This window comes from Lepisosteus platostomus, chromosome 11 (genome assembly GCF_059453375.1).
Source record: "Lepisosteus platostomus isolate fLepPlt1 chromosome 11, fLepPlt1.hap1, whole genome shotgun sequence".
NCBI lineage: Eukaryota > Metazoa > Chordata > Actinopteri > Semionotiformes > Lepisosteidae > Lepisosteus > Lepisosteus platostomus.
This window is the reverse complement of record NC_142621.1, coordinates 31,236,081-31,252,076: the sequence shown is the minus strand read 5'-3', so window position 1 is coordinate 31,252,076 and position 15,996 is coordinate 31,236,081. Positions and strand designations below refer to the sequence as shown.

The following is a 15,996-nucleotide window of genomic DNA, read 5'->3' as shown; positions in this document are numbered from 1 at the left end:
GAGGTAGGTGCTACATGAGGTGAGCTCCATAACGTTTTGAACAGATTTACAGTCTGTGTGCCACATTCAGCTGTTTGTACTAGCCCCTCCAGCAGGTCTCAGCTACAGGGGCTGTGTGAGGAGGCGTCTGATTTTAATAGTGGCTCCATTCACTAGATGCTTTTTTCCTGTTTAGTGAACATTTGTAACCTATTGAGAAGGACAGCTCTCTGAAAACATTTATCAGGCTGAAGTATACGCACTGTGTAAATATACATTGTATTTGAGCAAAACATAGCTAAAAAGCTATTAATTCCCGAACACATTTAAATAAAGAGGCCTGCAACCGTGTGTGGCGGATATTCTAATTCAAAATCTGAGCAAAGATTTTTGTAACTGAAACAACTACATTAATGAAACTTTATTCTAGCAAGGAAAAAGCACATAAATATCTCTGGGGTGTAAGACTCCCAGTGTGCCAACAGCGCGTGGTTAGGCAGCACACATTTGTGTAGCCCTTCTCCATCTCTCAGACAGGCACTGGGCTGCAGCCAGAGGCTGTGTGGAATAATAATTGGCTTATTGGGAACTGGAAGTACAACAACATGAGAAAAATAATGGGTAAAGGAAAGGCATTAAGCGAAAATAAAATGAAACAAATGGTCTGGCTACCTCTTGAGCCACTGTGTGTTAATGAGAAGAATGAACATCCTTGCAGATCCGTAAAAGGTATAAAAGGAAGACAGCAGTACTCTTTTCATCTCTCGAGGATTTTGCTAAGCAGACCAGAAGTGGGGGGCTCTGGAAAGGTCAGGGGCTAGCAGTGAGGTCACTGTCATGTATCAAACACAAGCCGTTGTGGAGGGAGAGTTGACCTCTGTAGAAATCTGGGGGGTGTGATATAAGGATCTGTTGCAACAGCTGCATCAGAGCACATAAACGTCTCGGTCAAAACCGCATGACCGGGGGACACTTAACCACGTTAGTGCTGACACTTTAGGAGAAAAAAACCCTCAACAAGAGGTATACCAAAATCATAAAAGAGTGTAAGACATCTCAGGGAGTGGATCACATCTCTCTTCTGAGAGAAACCTGGGCATTTGTCCCACTGGCCTGCCTGTGGGCCATATGAAAGGATTATTTAGTTAAACTGGGTTTATTGGGAGGAATTCAGATACAATGGGCTGGGAAGAGCTCATGTGTTGCTTTCTCTGCACTTCAGTTGCTCTGTTGTTCCAATTATGCTGTTGCATTTTTCATGCAGATCAGCAAATAACGCACATCATGGTGAAGTCGGAAGAGATGCCAATCAGTCAGCCCTTTCTGACCCAGGAAGTTCACACAGCTCTGTTGTCTCAACAGATCACCTCTGCCTAATAAACCTTCATCATGGCTTCACAGGAGTTTCCCTTAAATAATAACCCAGATAAATTCACAAAGCAGCTGAAGACCATCCGCTTATCAAAGTACTCAACTTTTCCCAACCTCCCACCAGCACCATAGCAGGAGTGCCAGGATCTAGTGCCATGAAAGTACTCTGAAAACAGGTGGTATAAGCTTTTAACATTTTACTGTATGTAAATGTGAACTATTTTGAATATACATACAGAGAAAAGGGAGGAAATCAAGACTTAACGATACCACTTTGCCATTTTGATTTTTTGGCAGCACAGTGGCATGGCATTGCTGATTGATTGGAGACCCGAGTGCAAATTCATACAGGAGACCCGTCCATGTGGAGCTGGCTTGTTGATGTGGGGTTTTTCCATACTGGCTGGGTTTACTTGTGTGTCCAAATTTTGTGTGAGCGTGTGAGTCCTGGGATGGACTGGCTTCCGGAGTCAGCCCCAGTTCACCATCAACGCCACAGGCAGCTTTCAGATGCTTCTGAGTGTAGCGGCGAGGCTTAATAATAAGAAAGAATTAAGTGTTCTGGGCTTTCCCAAATGAGGCCCCATCTCTCTGTTCATCTCTGTGGTGCAGCCACAGAGAAACTATTCATGCAGGCTGATTTAAGGTTCCTTTGATGAGGTTTCCTAGGACAGCTCCCAAAGGGGGATGCACTTAGCTAAGCCTGGCTATCATGATCAATGGTCATCCATTGGCGCCTATCTGTCTAGGGAGTGCCAGATGGACATCTGGACTGCATTCCTAAGTGTCAGGAGTAAGTGACTCATATCTCACCTTGATCAACCAATCAGGGACTGGTAGGGCTGAGTAACCCACGTGGGACTCTGATGCCCATGGAACTTTCAGCCAATCAACGAGCTGAAGTTCCTCCAGGTAAAAACAGGCAACACAGAGAGCCTGAGAGATTCAGTAAGATTCAGTAGAGAATTCTGTGGACAATTCTAAAGAAAAAAAAAGGAGAATTCCAGGGCAGAACGGCCCAGGAGCAGAAGGCTCCCAAGGGCAGGACATTCTCGCAGCGCGCCTCCTGACCATCCTGAGACTCAGCCCGGACAACCACGGAACGGCCAGTGTGTCCGAGTGCCAGAACTTTCCTTTGTTCTAAGAGTCTAGAGCGGAGGTTGCCAGAGAGTAACCAGAGGATCCACCCGAGGTTAGCACCAGCAGCAGGCCTCGTGAACAGGTCGGAACTGTGGACAGCTGAATCACTATTCAGAACTAGCTCTTCATCAGGAACGAACCGGTCCTCTTCCTGACTTGCTGGGACCCACAGTCATCTTTTCTCCTGTGCACAAACTTTGCTAGTTAAAGCCAACACTAACTAGCCGGCCAGTGAGGATCAGCAGCGCACTGTCGCAAGCCGCACAGCACAGCCTGGCACGGAGCCAGAGAGCGCGGATTGGACAGCAACAGCCTGCAACTGTTTCTTTGTGCCCGCAGGAGATCTGAATCCCCAGAGATTGGATGAGTATTCAACTTCACTGCATTACTGCTCGAGAATTCAATTGTTATCCCAACTAGTTGATATCAATTTAATTCCTAAGAGTTATGTACTTGTTTTGAGTATCTAATGTAGACGTTATAACCAAGTTCATTTATGAAACGGTCTTAATGAATGATATACTGAACGTATGTCCTCTTGATGTGTATCACTTTTTAACTGACTGAATATATACCTTTTGTATTCTGATAACCCTCTCAATAAGATCTGTTAGTTTTACATGCATATTCTATGTATTAATAAATGTATCCTCGTGTATTAGTACCTGTGTGTGTGCGTTGTTTGAGCTATGTCGCATGGTTGGATTCTAAAGCCATCAAAAGAATCAATTTCGTGATTTACTGCTACAATTAATAATTGTCCCAGTAAATGCCCAAACCCTACAGAACTGGTGCCTTCAGAGAGCCACTACATTTACATTTCAGCTATGGCAACGTTACATGAGCATGGATGTGTGAGGTTGACATGTAAAACAGGAATGATCCTTAATTCCACTAATCATTCATATTTCATCACCAGTATGGAACCATTCAGTGATTATCACATGGCTGCTGAAACCTGCTGCATTACACTGTATAAGAGACTATTTGGTAAAGTATAACACCCACAAATACATTACTTTTTATTTCTCTTTCTAATATTTTCTTTTCCTTTTCTTCTAAGTCTTACCAGATTTAATGATCAAAGCGGCTTTGTGGGGAACATTTCAGCCATGCAGAGGATCCCTAAGGTGTTAATGAGAGCACCAGCATGATAACCATGTTAAGGGAACATTGTGAGATTATTAGAGCAATTTAATACGGTGTAACCAATCATGCTGCTCATTGTGAGCAGAGTAATAACTCATGTCGGGAAAGGAGCAGTTCATTTTATTAGAGAGAATGTATTGAAGGAGACTGGTGTTTGGTGACAGGGAGTGGGTGTTTTTGTTCTGCTTTAAGGGGATTTGGAAATTCTCGGTCCCCGCTCTTCATGGGATAAAACATTTGATCCAGGATCACGCTTTAATATAAATTGCTGGGACTTAAGCCCACTCAGTACAGACCGTGCAGGATACTAACAAGACAGAATTTGTGCATCTACACTAGTATAGAAAATTCCAACCAAGAACAGTTGCGATGATCCATAAAACTAAATGACTAGTGGTTTAAGGCCTTTACTTATTTTAAAAATGGTATCGGTAGATCCAGGTTTTGAGCAATGAAGCAGCCATTTGAGAAGCTTAACTGTTTTCAAACAGTTAATTAATGTAAACTGATTTGATATAAATCAAATCAAATCTCTGCTAGGGAGAGAGTGAAAAGTTTTGATAAATGAACATTTAGAAGACTATTAAAACCCGAACTGTTGTTTTTGCTGGAATGGAAAATATCTTCATAAATCTCACTAGTTGGATAAATAGAAAAACAAGCCACATCTTGGGCAAATGGAAGAATACATAAAGACCCTAAAGAGCTGTGGTCCATCAGCAAGTCATGATGCAGAAGACAGATGTCATCCCCTGGCAGCACTACAAGTTAATAGTATTACTTCAGCTGCAAGCTGATTCTTTATGACGTTAGTAAATGTGTCTATTACGTTGATGACTGAATAGAACATTTGTAACGCACTGTATTGTGACATTACTGGGTTGTGCATTGAAAACAATTTGGTAATGCATTCCACAATTCAGATGTTTAATTTATTTGTTGGATATGTCCATGATTAAAACCCCCAAATAAATATATATGCTATAATGTAACAATTTATATAATTCTACAATGTACCCAAATTGAGGTTCGTGTCTGAATCACATTGTTCAACGGAGAATGACCCGCCGTCCTTCATCATCTGACCAACTGGTGTATGACATCTGGTCGGATGATATTTAAAAACAAGTGGAGGGGTTCAGTGTTGGTTTGATCTGCTGTGTGAAAGGACAGCTAATCCTCTGTTACGTTTTGCATCAGAGGAAGAGAAGGACTTTTTCCCACAGTTTTCACATTTTGTTGCTTTATGGCTTGCAGTCACTTTGAAGCAGCAAATAGTATTTTTAATATAAACAACTTACTCCACAAATTCAACTCAAAAAAGGAAAAAGAAATGAATTGGTAATATGAAAGAAAACTGGAAAGGTCATCATGATTCCACAAATATTTAAACCCTTTTCTATGCCAAACGTAATGACCCACACAATTAAACGTCAAGGTATTTAATAAAAACAGTATGTAGATCATTGTAAAACTTTCCCCATCTCTTCCTTTAAAAATATTAGCTACAGCTAGTGCTGGGCAATAATTCGAAAATGATAATTATCGCGATATAATTTTAACAAAAGTTCGATAAATTTTCTAGATATATGTTTATGCAGCTAACGTGGTGTTGTTGACCCACATGGTGGTGGCTGACAGGATTGTAGTTAGAGTGGAGAAATGAGCGACACTGAAGCAAATGTAGTGCTGCCAACGACCAGCTCGAAGGACGATGACATCGTCGACAGAAAAGGTCATTCAACTTCGGTAATTTGGAGATATTTTGGCTTTTTACGATCAGACATAAAACAGAGCACTTTGCAGTCTGTCTGAGCCATCTTCTATGTGTGTTTTATCACACTGCAGTATTTAATTTTTCTATTAAGAAATTTTACTCATGGATATTTTGACATAAAAAAGACTTGAATACTCTCTACCTCAGATTTGTTTAATGTTTCTGCTGTTTGGCAAGTGTTAGTTGTGTTCTTAAAATAAAGAGTTGTTTAATTTACCAATTAACTGTCTGGTTTCTTCAACTTTCACTCAGGAGAAAAAATCTGCCTTTAAACTTGAAAGAAATAATGATTTGACATTTATCGTGATAATTATCGATACGAACTGATATGAACATTTTTATCGTGATAATGTTTTTGGCCATATCGCCCAGCCCTAGCTACAGCATAGTCAGTAGTATGACAGTACAAAACTCAGTAATGAGAATATCTCAAATAGCCTAAGTATCAGAGGGCAGCCCACTCCTTTATTTCTGTTTACTACACAGTTTTAGAAATGTGCACTTTAATCTTACCCGTGGTGTGGCTGAGAGGCTCTGCACGGTGAAGATGACTGGGTTCCCCGCGTTTTTAATGGCCTGAACCGCTTCATTATGGCTGGCGTTTTGAAGGTCCATCCCTGACACCTGTCACAAAACAAGACTAAAATGACTCCAACATCTTATTGCGACATGACAGCAGTGTCAGACCTTCCAATCTAGGGTTCTCAGATCTCAGAAACGAAACTATCACTGACCATGCCCAGTCAATACTAGAAATGGGTACCTACAAGGAAAACATGGTTTCTGCTGTAAGTGGTCTTGCTGGACATGTTTGAAAACTTCAGAAACAATTTTCAAAACCACTGTCCATGGTGATAGGGGACACTAGCGTATAGGAGGAGCCATCCTTAGGATGAGGTGTTAAACCAAAGACGTTACTACTTGGTCATTAAAGATCCCATTGCAAAAAGGTGGTCTGAAAAGAGTCTGGCTGTTAAGCCTCCACCAGGCACACTGAATTCCACCCAGCACACTTTTCTGGCACATGTTCTGTGCTTCAGATTTCATAGTAACTTCTGAAGAAGCTTACTGAGCATTCCCATCACAGTCGTCTCTGTTCAAGTCTAAAAGGTTCAAGGTTCTGTCTTGCAGCCTATCAGTCAGACAATATTACTTTCAACCCAAAATGTATGTTGCTGAATGTTGCTGTCTTTAGGATTGACTTCAGAACAACAAAATCTTCTGATATAAAAAGGTGGCCAAAAGTGTACAGGAAATTTTAAATGGTGTCTCACCAGTGCATTCTACAATTTCAAAGTTCCGTCCCTTGATTTAAATTCTACACTTTTATCTATATTTACATATATCTATCTCACAGACCCTGCCCTTCCTAAATCCTAAGGGTCTGCACATACAAAAATGATGGCCTAGAGAAGTCTAGGAGGCTTTATTTCACTTTTTCAGGATTCATAACCCCAAAACAACTAAAAAAACCTACCACTAGCACATTGCATGTCTTTTAAATACCATATAGAACTCTACGCCCATGTGAGAATGTGAAATTCTAAACCATTTCCCAATTAATTCAGTCACCCCGGTGTGACCATTTGCACGTAATTAGAGACCAAATAGTGTCATCTAGTGGCAGTTTTATTGTAACTACAGCTCATTTTTAAACTGTCCTGCCACAATATCTAATGCTTTTGCCTTCTGAATTGCTTCCCTACATAGTCTAGAAGATTACATTTATTAATGCATAAGAACAGCTGTTTTTTCTAATAATTAGCAGAATCTAGATCTTTGAAATAAATTTGGAAAAGCAGTGATCCTAATACATATCCCTGTGGTACTATTGTGGTAATTACACTATTCTAATCCTGATATTTTACAATTACCGATCTAAAAGGAGCTTTATCAAAAGTTTCTTTAACAAGGTTTAGCAGTAAAATGCAACAATAGCCATAAATGAATATCCATCTATTGATGGAAATCTACAACCAATGAGATACAAGAAGCCAACTGTATGTGCTTCTTGTAACTGGTCAGGGAGTCCTGGCATGGCAATGCTGCTGTGAATCCAGTGAATCATATCTCCAATACACCAGCATCATTCTGGTCCAGGCCAGCACAGTTGCAGACTGATGCTAGACTTCAAGCATACTCCAAAACATTGGCAAGTACAATAGTTGAGTCAGCTGTTTTTTTTTTAGAGCCGAGTGCTTTCTTGACTCATTTCAGCAGATTAGCAAGATTTATACAATAGTTTCTGCTATTTGCCAACTTTGCAAGCTGTTAATGCTGCATTTTATTATTTTATGATGCAGTACATGAACACATGTCATCTCCCATTTAGGTGACCACTACAGCCTTGGTAGCAGACAAGCACAGTCAACAGCAAGTGGCCACTAGGGAGCTCATTACAACTTCACCTCACAGGCCTGCCGAGGGCTCTTCATTCTGAGATGTGAGTGGTTCTCAGCGAGATCCTTCCTTCAAATCACAGTGACTAGCATATAAAAGTGAAGCAATGTCATTTCATGTTTAGATTTCAACTAGGAATGGCTTCATGTTAATTAAACTCTCTCACTTCATGGAGCTCTTCACCATCTCCTCATCACCTTGAAACACCCACTTACACAAGTGTCTGAACAGGCTCTCCGATAATGTGTCATCTTCATTCATGTCTTATGTTTAATGTGTTTGAAAGAGTCCTGCATATCTCATTCAGATTCACAATGGGCTAGCATTGAATTGAAGTTGGAGTCCAGTATGATCAAGAAAAGTGTTTGTGACATTATTTGTGTCCAGTTGCTGTATGCACTCCTGTGAAAGCTTGTTTGTTTTTTTTTATTTTCGACGACCTACCTCTAGGATTTTGTCCCCAGTCTTCAGGGCCTTGGTCCTGCTGGCTGGACTGTCCTCCAAGACCTGTTTGATGAAGATCCCCTTCAGCTCCTCCCCGTTCTTCAGCTTCTTGATGACTGTGTGGCCACCCACGATGCTGATGCCCAGAGATTCTGCAGGCTCGCGCCACACCTCCACCCTGAACACAGGTACCACAGCTGTCACCCTCAGGAGGAACATCTCAGAAAAACACGGGGAGAGTCCGGCTGATGATGGACTCAAAACGGCCTCTAGTGCTATTATTTCAAACGATCCAAAACGAAAAGCATTCAGAAAGTGCTGAGCTGTTGGAGACTCTGACATTTGGAGAAGTAGAGGGTTTTCTTTTGCATTTACTCTGTTAAATAAATATACAGCACAAAACCACTTCTGAAGGACAGGCAACACAAACATTCATACTACTGAATGAGTGACCGTTACAGGAGCTGTTCGGGCAGCCCATCAAAGATAAACATTTGAGAAGGTGTGTTTTGAGGCGCAGCAGAGAAAGACAGTGAGGCAGGGTCTGACCTCCTGGGGGGACCCCAGTGACTGTAGGCAGGCGTTTCCTCCCCTTCCCCTTCTTCTCTCTCAGGCAGCTCGCTGCTGAGGAACACAGACAGCTTATCTCACAGAGCCGGGCACAAACATAAAACCAACTCCACTTCTTCATGGAAAAACAATTCTACAGGTGTACTAAAAGTCGTTTATACAACAGTCGGTTGTTAATGTTCCAGTACAATGTGAAGGGAGGTTGTTGCTAGTGGTGGGTGGTGAACAGTGTCTTTTAGTACTGTAAAGGATGAGCAGTCCTGAAGTCTGGAAGAATACCGAGATTAAAATCATCTTCCTACATGTCTCTTGCCCAATCGACACTATTCATCCCCTTGTGCAACTGGGTACCAGCAGCATGCACTGTTTCTACAACTTCACAAATCATCTGTTACTGGGCTTGTTGAAGTGAGGACTAGTAAAGTCCTAAACTAAGAAGTGATAAGTATTCTTGAGTGCCAATTATTAGGTAAATTGAGAACTAAATGTACTTTATAGTAACATTTATTTTTTGTACGTTTGTTTAGCATTTTAAAGGGAGTGCATACTAGCGCTGTAGGTGCTTCACAAACAGACGCTTGTGGTAACTGTGTTTTCCAAGGCTCTACAGAACCTCTGATTTTTTTCTGAAATGGTTGACTGAACTGTTTTTTCTCCAAGTTGAACTCTCTTGATTTTTGCAGCCTTCTTTGGTGGAGGCTGTCAGTTCAAGCAGGTGCTAGGTACTACTAGTATGTGAGCTTCTACCATCCTGCAAGGTGATGAAGCCTGATTCTAGTGCAATAACGGCAAGACAGGCAAGTAGGAAGAGGACATCTGAATTTCGAGCTTTCTTCCCTACATGTGCAAATGGCATGTGGCGAATGACATGGCGCTGATCAAGAGATGGAACAATTAAATTAATTGCACGGTTCTGCCAACAGTACAAATCTAATAACTATGCTAATGCAAGCATAGAGTCTAATACAATCAACGTAATGCAAGTGTTATAACCAAATTCTTCAGCTTTCTAGATAAAGCAAAAGTCCATGACTCATGAGAAAGATCAGGTAACAGGCAATGGCACTTTGAAAGTCAGGAGGAAGACAAGGACATTAAAGCTGGTCAAACTGAATGTTAAGAGATTCAGCTTCAGTGCTGGGCGATGTGTCCAAGAGGACAGAAGTGGAGAGTGCTGTGTCATCAGATGACAGACAAAACCAAAAACACTCTAAAAATGGAGCATATATTTAAATATACGTTTCAAGGTAACTGTAAAGTTTCAAAAGCAGCGGCAGCAAGAAAAAGCCCATTAGATGTCAATGCTCAGATCATATTTTTCTACCCTATTCTAATGTACTGTACCATGTCTAGTCAATAAGGAAATGAGTGATCAGATACACAGGGGCAGCTCCAGCTTCCCTGATAAGCTGTCTGAGTGAAAAGTGCGAGGCAAGCCCTGCCTTCTTCAAGCTGCTCTGCCCTGCTGCTCAGTTATTCCCTACTGCACACTCTGCCTGTACTCCAGAACAGACAGTGTCGTGACAGAACCAGTCTTAAAAGAATTTGAAATCCCCAGGGTCTGCCCTCTCTGATTTCTTAGTTTCTCTGAGTTACTTAGCCAGCAGCCATATCACCCTGCAACTCACAACTGGCAACCCACTGAAGCTAAGCAGGTGTGAGCCTGGTCAGTACCTGGATGGGAGACCTCCTGGGAAAAACTAAGGTTGCTGCTGGAAGAGGTGTTAGTGGGGCCAGCGGGGGGCGCTCACCCTGCGGTCCATGTGGGTCCTAATGCCCCAGTATAGTGACGGGGACACTATACTGTAAACAGGCGCCGTCCTTCGGATGAGACGTAAAACCGAGGTCCTGACTCTCTGTGGTCATTAAAAATCCCAGGGCGCTTCTCGAAAAGAGTAGGGGTGTAACCCCGGTTTCCTGGCCAAATTTCCAATTGGCCCTTACTAATCATGGCCTCCTAATAATCCCCCTCTATGAATTGGCTACATTACTCTGCTCTCCTCCCCACTGATAGCTGATGTGTGGTGAGCGTTCTGGCGCACTATGGCTGCCGTCGCATCATCCAGGTGGATGCTACACATTGGTGGTGGTGGAGGGGAGTCCCCATTACCTGTAAAGCGCTTTGAGTGGAGTGTCCAGAAAAGCGCTATATAAGTGTAAGCAATTATTATTATTATTATTATTATTATTATTATTTCCTGTTGCAGTTTCCATACTGATTAGATCTGATCACAATGTATCAAAACAGCCAACTAAGCACAATTTCTCTCTGCAGTGAGTGCTATTCTCACAAGGGGCTCCTTTGAATTTGACAGCACATGTATGTAACATCAGTGTTTTAGTTGGAGTTACTCTAGAAATCTACTGTCAACCCACTAGACCCTTATAATTCTGGAGCCTACTGGATCTGGATTATTTAATACAATGTATAATACCTTGTTAATGGATTTTAAATTTTAATTTTAAAATCCAACGTTGATAACATTGAAAAAATTCCAATATTAATTTAATATAAGTTAATACTTCACCTAATTCCGTTACTAACAACTTCTGACAATCAGAAGACCTAGTGCCTCCGGGGAACTACTGTAGGCATAATGTCACTGGGCTGACATCACTGACTGTATGTATGCGAGTTTTCATAATAGGTGAGCTTAGAAAGTGAGCCCCTGTGCTATTCTTACAGCATACCATAAAATTAAAATTACAGGCTCCTGGACAGAGATGTTCAACGTATGTATTTTTGTAACATGCACCTTACTATAAAAAAAAACATTGCAGTGAGCCTAGGCTGCACCCAAATTCAAATAGCACATTATGTAATCAAAACATCTTTGACACTTTGACACAATTTGACACTTTTTCCTCTCCACTGTGAAACATTGATAATGTGGAGGTGATAAATGAGAAAGATGATGATGATGATGTCAACAAAGAATTTGTAAATAACATTCTCAACAAACCAGCCTGATTTAGTGAAACCACTAGTTAAACCACTGGCTTTGCTGAACTTTTCTCCGATAAATATTTTGCTGATTTTAGGAAAATGAATGGAGAATTACATGTAGGATGTGCTGAAAGAATGAGGGCATATTCAAGTCAATCTAACACCATCTCAGGTCTTGACACTTTGAACTGCAGAAGACAAGTGAAGTCATTAAACAGGTACAGGTTGCACCGAGAACCAATTGAGCAGTTCTTGTATTTATTGCATTTTAAACCTTTTTAAAGGTTTTGACTATTTAAATTGTAAAAATTTGGAACTTCAGTGATCTGTGGTTTGTACAGTACTCCTCATTCTGGTTTGTGATAGGAAAACTTCTATGAAATGTGAATCTCACACTAAATTCTGATGTGTTTTATAGTGTACTTCTGAAAACAATATAATTAATCTGCTGTTTCCTACTTTACATAATATTTATAAAATACATTTATATAAATTTTAAGAACTTATAAAATCCCACAGATTTTATTTAACATTGAAAAATGTACTAATTCCTAAACGTAATGAATTTTTTTTTGCCTTTTCACATTTTTTATCCCCTGATACAATAAATATTAAATAAAGCATTTCATTTCTAATATGTCTGCATTTGCAGGCACGCTTCCTCAAGGGGCTTGTATTGAGTATCATTTATATTGCTGTAAAACAAAGCCTATAGAACTTCACAACACAGTGACGCACAGGGGTCTGCTGGATCCCGTGTGGAGCAGCAACAGTTAGGGTTCTGGACTAGAAGGTTGTGGGTTTACGTCCCTAAAGAGATACCGCTGTTGTACCCTTGAACAAATTGTAGAAAAATAACCAGCTATATATCAGGATGCTCGTGGATAAAGGTGTCAGCCCAATATTACTTTCATAGCCATAGTTTTACCTGGTTATTCCTAAATAAGAGGGCACTGCCCCTTGACTCCTCCTCTTCCCTGCCTCCATTCCAGATGGAAAGACTAATGGCGTCCTGGAAGGAAGAGAAAAAGCAGTTAAACTTCCATAATAAGACATGATGGACTCACAGCAATACAACAAGTACAAGAGTGCTGGAGCCTGGATCCTAAAATTAACCTCTGGCTCCAATCTGGGCAAATTCACTGAAGACCAGGAATTGGACTGTGCTCTTCAGGGGCTGGGTGTGTTTGCTGTTGGCTGGGCTTCCTCAAATTGCAGTACAGCAGTGCCCCCTGTCACATACCTGGTGTCAATGCACTTGTGGAGAAAATGGAAAGAGAAAATAAGGATAATTGAAAACCCCGTGCTTGTAAATAGTGCATTTAATTAAGTATACATAAGTTAAAAAGGAAGGAAAAATTAAACATTCATGTTCATCTCTAATCATCGACACAAAGCCAATCTACGTGGTTTAAGGTAGCATGATTAAAGTAGCTGCGTTTCAGAGTAGGTTTTTCATTTAATTTTCCTTTAAAAGAACGTGTTGCAGTAACCCTGAAATGGGGATGTTTATCTGCTCACAATAAAGGACTCATTTACTTCAGTATGAGGACAAAATAACAGAACGACAGGATCTGAGGATGGACAACAGAGAGCTGTAATTACATGCTAGTAGAATTCAGCCTTTTTCTTCACAAGAGGCTTTTATCTTTAAAAGTGGCATTTATGTTTTATATCTGCATCTGAAAATCCACATAGGCAGTGTTTTGTATTTTTTGTATGTTTTTAAAATAAGCACATTTGAAGGTGGTAACAAAATTAATACTGATGAGACCTACAGAACCACCCTTTTGATAGTGTAAGACAGCTTATCAGTTCAGAGGAATGGGTAGAAAGACATTCCTTTTTATGAATTCAGCCTCCAGGCTCTGCTTTAAGTCCTCTTACAAGTTAAAATTTTTCCATCAATACTTGAAGAGCACAAATAGAAAAATATTTAGTCAGGCATAACAGTATGCACAAACAATTCCTCCTTTTACAGAGAAAATGACTTTGGAAAAACAATTTTGACAAAAAATAAAGAAATAAACAATTTAACAGCTGAATGACAGAGCTATTATAATTTGCTGCGTGCTGTGATCAATGTGGCTTCAGCCTGGAGCAGATGTAATCTATGAAGTTGCCTCAAAATCAGGATCAAAACTGTTGAGAGCAGGTGAAAGCAATTTCTTTCATTCCTTAACTGACACTTCCTATGACTGAACAGTTACAAAAATACTTTTAAGAAAAACTAATTTGTGTTGAAAACACAGTGTTCCATCATTTATCCAATTGATACTCGTCACCAAGTAACACAAGTTAAAAAGAATCTGACACGTTCACATTTATATAAAGGCCACTGTTTAAAAAAAAGGACAGAGAAAACTAACTTGTTAGAAATATTACGACGCCAGTGGTGTTTCATCAGTAAGAAACATACAGGCTGAAGCATTCTGGAAAAGCAGTACCTGCTTTCTAAGCTGTGATGATTCAAAACTTTGCTCTTACTCTTATTATTTGTGCTTGTTTCTTACCGCTTGAACAGTGTTTTGAAAAACACAGTCCATTTCTGTCTGGAACTGAGCAAAGGAAAGGGTGCAGAATTCTGTCAAACAGGAATAAGAACTCTGGACTTTAAATCTTAAATTGAACCTTTGTTCTGGTGTAAGAGCTTTGAGCTCTTGCCATAGGTGTAGTGTGTAGCCCTCAAAGTGCTTTACAGCGCACAGAGAAGGAGGTTCAGCAACCCATCTGGTTAGGTGGATTAGGGAGAAGCCTAGAGTAGAATTAACCAGGACAATAGGGTAACACTACTACTCATTCTAAATTAATATTTAATGAACAAGTAGTCAGGACTTTGGTTCAATGTCTTCTTTGAAAAATGGCACCTTGTACAGCACACTGTCCCTCGACCTCTTACTGGAGCACTGGCCTTGGAAATTCTGGTTCAGCAAGAATAGCACCACCTACTGGTGCCTTTCACTTACAGCGGCAACATGATTTTCCACACTTGGACTGACCAGGCCCAGCGCTGCTCAGCAGCAGAGACCCAGTGAGATCTGGCTACAGGGCAGTAATGTTGCTGCACACGAGAAAGCTGGGTATCAGCTTTAACAATGTGTAAAAGCTTGTTACAGACTCCTACCATCTTTAGCGGAAAGTAAAGAAGTGCTTCCTGTTCTCAATGCCCTTTTATGACATTAATATGTTCTTTTATCCTCTTTCTTTATGAAAGGAAATTACCTTTCCTTGTCTTCAAAGATGAAAATTGACAACATCCGGGCTTAAATGATGACTTATTTTGTTCTGGCAACTGTTCATTCTTTTTTTTAAATTGCAGCATGAGAGAAGGACTGGAAAAATGGAAAATCATTTTTCCAGTCTTGAAGCAGAAACTTACCAACAAGGCTTCCAAAGAACTAAAAAAAGAATAAAACACCAGAATGACAGCAGTGTGAATGAATGAATGGATGTGGTTCCTGTTCCTGTGGTGCTCATAGAGAAATATTAAATACAAATGTTGCATTTCTTGTGGCCTACAGGCTACAAGTGAACAATAACAAATACAATGTGAACCGTGACTGGATTCCCTGGATTGATATGTTATCAGCATTAAAGACAGCAATGAGCAATGAGAGACCAAAGAAGGACAAGTTACACACCACTTGCAGCAATGGTGTGTCTCTTAACACCCCCAGGTATTAAAAAAAAAAAAAAAAAATCATTATTGTCCAAGGATTGCCAGGATGGGAACCCAGAGACAAAAGCAATGCTGTCAAGAGGAGCATGTTCTTCACATGCTTTAGCCCATTTTCATCAGCAGGTGGAGCTGCGATCACTTTGTTAACTACAAAGAGCCACATAATAATGCTCTATACAAGACATATACATCTCAGTACAGGCTGCTGTGTACATTAAGCTTTAATGTGCCAGCAAATCTGCAGGACTTTAATGAATTCCACAGCATGCTGCTGCCTTAACAATCCTGGCTTTGATCTTATTAAAAGGACTTTGTGCGTGGGTTGTCTTCCAAGGCAAAACAGCACGCACAGAGAACGAACTTCTGATTAAAGTCTTTAGGAACTGAGGTACTTCACAAAAAAACAGTAGAGTAGCATATGTTACTGAAGACCACACAAGCAACAGCCTGGTTGAAGTTTGAAATAACGAACATGGGAAATCTGCCAACAGCAACAACTGCTTTGTATTATACAGTGTCATGGACAACTCATTGCAAGAA

General features: G+C 40.5%; 1 protein-coding gene across 4 annotated transcripts in view; it reads right to left on the bottom strand.

Moving 5' to 3' along the window:
* Positions 1–15,996, bottom strand: part of patj (PATJ crumbs cell polarity complex component) — a 223,598-nt gene that overhangs the window by 121,786 nt on the left and 85,816 nt on the right. For 3 of the 4 annotated variants that reach the window (XM_088599125.1, XM_088599129.1, XM_088599127.1), the window contains exons 23-26: positions 12,706–12,789; positions 8,810–8,884; positions 8,261–8,438; positions 5,930–6,040 (exon numbers count right to left, since the gene is read on the bottom strand). In XM_088599125.1, the coding sequence (XP_088455251.1) occupies positions 5,930–6,040; positions 8,261–8,438; positions 8,810–8,884; positions 12,706–12,789 (448 nt within the window). The remainder of the gene's footprint in view (positions 1–5,929; positions 6,041–8,260; positions 8,439–8,809; positions 8,885–12,705; positions 12,790–15,996) is intronic. The other variant, XM_088599126.1, reaches the window with a different exon arrangement.